The following is a 6,996-nucleotide window of genomic DNA, read 5'->3' as shown; positions in this document are numbered from 1 at the left end:
ATTTTTATATAGACGGCTAAAGTTCTCTTTCTGAATTTTTTTTATCTAAGAAAACAAGATGCTTTAAAACAATATATAATGTGATCTTTTTTTTATATATATAAAAGGTGTTGTTAACGTACCCTATCGAAATATCCAGATAATTTTGTATGAGATGTTTATTTTTGTTCTTTGAACTAATGCCTTTGGGACAGTGGTTGACAAGAGTTGAAGAAAAATGAAAAGAAAAAAAAATGTTATAGAAGGAAAATATAAAAATTATTGAGAGAGATGGAAGGAAGCGGTGTGTGGAGAGAGAAATTTGTAGGGATGCATGTGTCTTTGTGTGACAGGAGGTACTGTTGTTTATTGTGTTTGTCTGTTTTTAACCCTTTGGTTTGAATTAGTTTAGATTACTATCTCATTCGCTTTTACTACTTTATCTGACTCTTCCCATGTGGAGCTCCACTCCTCTCTGTCTCACTCTCTCTCATCAGATCCATCTTCGATTTCTGGGAAAGTTCCTTACCTTATCTCTACCATTCATATACATTCTCTCTTTCCTCCCCTACGCGCCTATTATAATTTATATATACTCTTTCCTACCACACACCCCATCATTCTCATCGTATTTACACCATCATTTTTTTTATTATATTTTTTTCTCCAAACTCATTTCACCACCACTAATATCATTCTCTCCACACAACTAACAACTTTATTCATCACATCTTATACAAATTATTCTATTCCATCTTTTTTTATTTATATTTTCACCACGTCTATTTCCATGTAAAAAACCAACTAAAATATTTACTACTATTAACATATAATTCATGCCTCTCAACATTACCTTGTTATTTTTTTTTCTTTCTTTTTTCATTTAAAATTGTATATTGCTTACATTGATATTAAAACAAGAATAAAGTAAGAATAAATCCTTCTATAAAAAATAAGGCATGATAGAGAAATTTAAGATAACTTTTAATATATATTTATGTATAATTTTTTAATTAATTTAAAGTTTAATTTATATTTATGATAGACATCAAATATTTTCACAATCAAATGACAAATTATATTGTTCCCACATTATATTAATAAAAAAATAGTAATACCGTCTAAATCAAATTCGTAATCATGTCCATCCTTCTTTTTTCATGCATATATACACATTGGATTATTTCCTTATAAACAAATTAAATTAACTTAATTAGTTTTGCATTAGACCTTGGTCCTTCAATTGTCAAACTAATAAAACCAGTTTAGTTTTGAATTCAGATATCATTTCATAACTTTGGAATAATCACATGAGCAAATCTGAATCAACTGAAAACCTTCTTTGTATATACGTGTACGAGGAATATAATGTCATATCAATTCAAATGTATAAATTTTCAATCAATCTAAATCTTTTTCTTTTCTTTAATTTAATTTATTTCCTGCGCGCAATATATATAAAATTTCTTTTTGCTGGAAGGAGTGATTATCTAAGTCAAACAATTCAAAGTAACTTTCTAATTTTTAATTATTATTATAACTACAGTTATATCTTATTTTTATTTTTATTATACAGTTTGATGTAATATTCTGATAGTTATTATAGAATTAAAGATAACGAAAAAAGTTACTAAGTTAAATAAAAATAAAATGATAGAATCAAAAATAGATTAATTGAATATGTACGGTCTTAAATCGGGCATATAGTTGAATATGTGATTACAAGTCAAGTTGGCTTGGTAGTGATATTTATAATCAATAAATATACTACAATTATTAACTTTGTTGTCTATTATTTTATGATTATCAAAATAATGGACTTGTATGGAGTTATGAAATTATTTTAATTATAATTTTGTTTTCATCACAGATTAATCATTTTTACTGCGTGGATTTCAAAATAAAACAGGCGAATATTTTTTTTAAAATGACTATGCATGAAACAGCAATATTTATCAATTACACAATATATATGATCAAAATCTACTTTAAATACAACTAAATTTAAAGTAAAGGTACGAAAAGTTATAACTTATAGAAAGAATAAAAAATATAAATCAAATTATGAAATATGAATGAAAACATTGTTTTAAACATTTTTGTTTATTTGACTTTAATATTAATATTATTGATGTGAAAATGTTGTATTAATAGTGAAGAAATTTATTTTACATAATAATCTCTAATTAAAATACAGTGCATAAACTTGTATAAAAAGAGTATATTTGAGTTTTGAAACATTATCTAAAAGCAGATATACAGAAAACAGGTATTATATATAGCAACCTGTGTGTTTGATTTATCGTATTTTGAAAAGTGAAAATAAATAATTTATAGAAACTAATATCAAGCTGGCCTAGTTGGTTTGCCCTGTTCGCACACCCAGCGCATTGTAGCATCGCCCCTCAACCACCTTTTTCAGACAACTACAACACGTGTCTCCACCTTACCCATCCACGTCAGCACAGGCTCTTTCCCTCACTCTTCGTTTCATTTTACCAGCACCACCTTTACTCTTTGGTTCGTTCCTTCTTTCATTCTTTCTTTCTTCTCTGATTGATTGAACGCAGTGAGTGAGTGAGTGAACGAGCGAGGTAGGGTTTTCGTGTGTTCTCTCTAGAGTTCGCGACCATGGGGTCCATCCCCGATCCTGGCGAGTTGAGCGAGTTGACTCAGCCGAGCTTCGACGAGTTCCAGCGCCAAACCTCTCTCATGACCAGCTGCACCCTCCTCTGGAAGGAGCTCTCCGACCACTTTTCCTCTCTCGAGGAGGACCTCAAGCACAAATCCGAAGCTCTGAAACGCAAGATGCGCACGCTCGACACCGCCACCTCTGACTCCCTCCGCCTCCTTGACCGCCGCGAAACATCCCTCGACGCCACTCTCCAGATCGCCCTCCGCACGCTCGACACGCGCCGCACCGCCGCCATAACCTCTTTCCTTGACGTCCACGCGGACGAGGACGGCGGCGAGGTTGACGACGCCACCGGCCTCGTCCTCAAACTCAAGTCCTTCTGCCTCCGCATGGATGCCTTTGGCTTCTGGGCCTTCCTCAGCGCCAAGAAGAAGGAGCTCGATGGCTTACGCGCCGAGGTCCCCGTCGCCCTCGCCGAATGCGTCGATCCGGCCAAATTCGTCCTCGAGGCCATCTCCGAGGTCTTTCCAGTCGACAAGAGAGGGGAGAAGCCCGGCCACGACCTGGGCTGGGCCTGCGTCCTTGTACTCGAGTCTCTGATTCCGGTCGTTGTCGACCCGGTCATCGGAAAATCGAGGCTGTTGGTCACCCCCACTGTGAAGGAGCAGGCCACGGAGATAGCGGAGACTTGGAAGGCCAGCCTGGAGGAGCGTGGCGGCGCGGAAAACGTGAAGACACCCGACGTCCACACCTTCTTGCAGCACGTGGTTACCTTCGGGATTGTCAAGAACGAGGACTTGGATTTGTACCGGAAGCTTGTTATTGCTTCCGCTTGGAGGAAACAGATGCCGAAGCTCGCGCTTTCGCTTGGTCTTACTCAGCAAATGCCTGGTATAGTTACAATTACGGTTCTCCGCAAATTGATTTTGTCGATTTGTTATTTGCTTGCTGAAAGTGTTGTGTTTGCGTGGATTGGTTTTAGATATGATTGAAGAGTTGATCAGCAAAGGGCAGCAGCTTGATGCAGTTCATTTTACATATGAGGTGGGTCTTGTGGAAAAGTTCCCTCCTGTTCCCTTGTTGAAGTCTTTTCTCAAGGATGCTAAGAAAGTTGCGGCTTCTATTTTGGAAGATCCTAATAATGCAGGCCGAGCAGCGGTATTTTTCCCATTTTGATTTCAATGTCTTTGCTTTTGTGTTTTGGTTTGCTTTAGTTCTTGAACGAGTAAAACTTTTCCAGAAACATTTGTATCAGATGAAAATAACAGAGTAAAAAGAAGTTTAGTTATTTTCTAAGCTCAACATCTGGAGAAGTGGATAAATTAAATGTGAGAACTTTTATGAGAATTAAGTTTAATTAATTCATAAGGAAGTAGTTTAATTCATAAAACAGAAGTTAGCTGTAGCTCGTAAGGAAGTAGTTTAATTCATATTATTTCGTTCATTTAGAAAAGCTTATGGAGTAGTTTATCCAAACCAGCCCTTACTAGGTCAACGTGCAGAGGCTGAACTGTCTTTTCTTTTATGCTTGACTAGTTTATCTGTAAATGTGTAGTTGGTAGTTGATGCACGTTTCTATTTTTGGTTTATTTTGTATAGACAGAGGATGCAGCTTATTAGAAAGAATATGCCTAGGATTCAGTTTTAGATAGGGGAAGAGAGTGGTGATATCTTTCAGGTCTTAGTGTTAGTACTTGGTTAGACACTGATCCGATTTCTTATTCTTCTCATCTATTTGTTTTGCTTCTTTGGTTAGTTGGAAGAAAATAAAGGGCCGGAAATGGTAAAAGCGCTCTATTTGTGTAGTGTTGTTTTCTTGAGTTATTAGAAGTGGTGGGTTTAATATAATAACGATCTTTTCGTTTTTTTTCCTTGTTGAATGAAATTTGGCAGTACCTAGCTGCAAGGAAAGAGCAGTCTGCACTCAGGGCTGTGATTAAATGCATTGAAGAATACAAACTTGAGGCTGATTTCCCTCCAGAAAATCTGAAGAAGCGACTTGAACAGTTGGAGAAGGTGAAGACAGTGAAGACCGAGAAAAGGAAACCGGCTGCTGTTCCTGCCAATAAGAGAACTCGAGCAAGCAACAGCAATGGAGGTCCAATGCCACCAGCCAAAGCTGGGCGTTTGACTAATGCGTATGTATCATCTTTCCCTGCTGCTCCTACATTTGTTAGGTCTCCATCACACGGGCAATACCCAGCTGCTCTTCCACCATACCCTTCCCCACCCCACATGTATGGCAGCAGAAGTCCCCCGGCAAATCCTTATGCTGCTTATTCGCCTGAGCCTGCACCAGCTATTGCAGGGTCTTACCCAGCGGCTCCCATGAATTATCCTGCATATGGTGGCTATGGAAATGTCTTGGCACCCACTTATCAGCAGGCTTACTACCGATAGAAATGACAACCCTCGAAGATGGTAACCACTGATATGACGACCTTGATCCAATTTACTTTCGCAATGTTGTTTGTAATCACTAACCGTTTAACGGTAGCAGTTCTGTGTGTTAATTATAACTACTGTCCCACTTCCTGCTCTGCGTGGGGAGAAGCTGTATTTCTAATGTTGATCCCATAGTACTAGGTGATTGTGGAAAGTAACTAGGACGGCCAAGAAACATCAGAAACTCAACAACCACTGTTCGGTTTAGTTGTAGAAAGACTTACTGTGTTTACATTATATGCTTATCTTGGGATCGAACCGAAAGAAAACAAAAAGAAAAAAGGTAATCTGTTTCTTGGCAGCTGTTGACTATGGTATAAAGACTATAAAGGAAATAATTTTGTCTGAGATGAATGTTTTTACATTGATGATGGGTTCTGATTTCGCACTACTGGACTATGGTGTTTGTTAGTACTGCATTCTTCCAAAGAATAGTTCTAAATCTTTAGTATTTAACCCTTTATTTAATAAATGCATGAAGTGTTAGTGTGTTTAAGATGTTAAACATGTTTTTTTATGTAATATATTTTTCTATAAAATGTTAGGAAGATCAACTAGAGAATATTGTAGGAAGACTAACAATTACCTTTTTATTTCCCCAAAACCTAAGATGATGAGAAAAAAGAATGTGAGTAACCTAGGTGGAGAAGGAAAGTTGGAGAATCCTGCCAGCTAAATCAGGGATGTGTATTTGGTTTGGTGGGACAGTAACAGTATATCAGTTGGGGATAAGAAATGAAGGGAACAGATGGCAATTATGTATTCCTAAATAATAGGAACAGTATTCTCATTCACGCTACTTACCTAATTAAACCGAGCGCAACAACCCATATAAAGGAAGAGAACATTCAGAACGTGAGTAGGTAGTAAAGACCACTAAGGAGGCAGGGAATCTTTGATGAGTATCCATAAAAAGAAGGAAGAAAGCACTCGGAACATACAGTTATTGCAATGACCACTACGGAGGCAGGGAATCTTTGATGGGTAGTTTTTTGCCCTATTAGCCCAACTATGGTATTTTTGTTAGTACCTCATTCAACCATGGTATCTTATTATTCCTTTTGTGGCATTCTTCTAAAGAATAATTCTAAATTAATCCTCTCTTTACTAATGTAGAAAGTATCGATGGCTTCTTATGTTTTTGAAAAATATTTTTCATATATTTTATTATAAAATGCCAAAATTAAGGATGCAGAGAAAAGAACGCGAGTAAACCAGGTTTAGAAGGTAGTAGGAGAAATTGCCGACTAAATTTAGTTTGTGGTATGTATTTAGTATGTAGAATATTATTTCTGTTATTGAAATAAAATATGAAGGAAAGAGATTGCAATTATGAATCCTAGGAAAAAAGTATTGACACTACTCAACAACCCAAGAAAAGTAGGAAGAAACACAGAAGATAGGTGGTTGCAAAGAAGACCACATGGAGGCAGGGAATCTTTTCTCACATGTTAAGCTAGCTTACACAGTCGAGTTACAACTTGCTACTCCACTTTTCTTATTACTCATACTTTGCTTTGGATTACTTTGATTTCACATTCGACATTTCCACGAGGACATCCAGTTTCTACTCGGTCCTTCCCGACGATTCCCTGTTACAGTAACTTCCGATTATGTTTGTAGTCTGAACCCTCATATTTCATGTACCATTGTTTCTGTGATGTCAAAATCCTTCAAATGGATATGATATGATGTTGTGTTTTGTGGATCATGATGCTTGAGCTTGGCGAAAGTGTGAAAACAAGCAGGGTTAGTAAGGAATGTGGTTGCATCATGGATGACATGGTCTTCGGGTCACAAGTTAGTGCCCCTTGTATGGTGAGAGTGAAATGGCTTTTTGATTTTAGAACAGATTATACGATAAATCGTGGCAAATATATCTATAAATTTGATCACAGTTCCGGGGATAATCCAGAATTGGAATAATGAAATATTCT

General features: G+C 36.8%; 1 protein-coding gene across 2 annotated transcripts; it reads left to right on the top strand.

Moving 5' to 3' along the window:
- The first annotated feature begins 2,496 nt into the window (after positions 1-2,496).
- On the top strand, positions 2,497-5,407 carry LOC124822922 (FRIGIDA-like protein 4a). 2 transcript variants are annotated; one of them, XM_047295028.2, is made up of 4 exons: positions 2,497-3,505; positions 3,597-3,772; positions 4,371-4,397; positions 4,508-5,407. In XM_047295028.2, the coding sequence occupies exons 1-4, from the start codon at positions 2,611-2,613 to the stop codon at positions 5,012-5,014; spliced, it is 1,605 nt and encodes a 534-aa protein (XP_047150984.1). In that variant the 5' UTR covers positions 2,497-2,610; the 3' UTR covers positions 5,015-5,407. The 2 variants fall into 2 exon arrangements, with proteins under 2 accessions (XP_047150984.1, XP_047150988.1); XM_047295032.2 differs by lacking the exon at positions 4,371-4,397 and having other exon boundaries at positions 2,498-3,505.
- Positions 5,408-6,996: the final 1,589 nt, after the last annotated feature.

Source organism: Vigna umbellata, chromosome 8, assembly GCF_029865625.1.
Source record: "Vigna umbellata cultivar VRB3 chromosome 8, Vumbellata_1.0, whole genome shotgun sequence".
Classification (NCBI taxonomy): domain Eukaryota; kingdom Viridiplantae; phylum Streptophyta; class Magnoliopsida; order Fabales; family Fabaceae; genus Vigna; species Vigna umbellata.
Note: the sequence above shows the minus strand (reverse complement) of the source record. Positions and strands in the feature narration are given on the sequence as shown.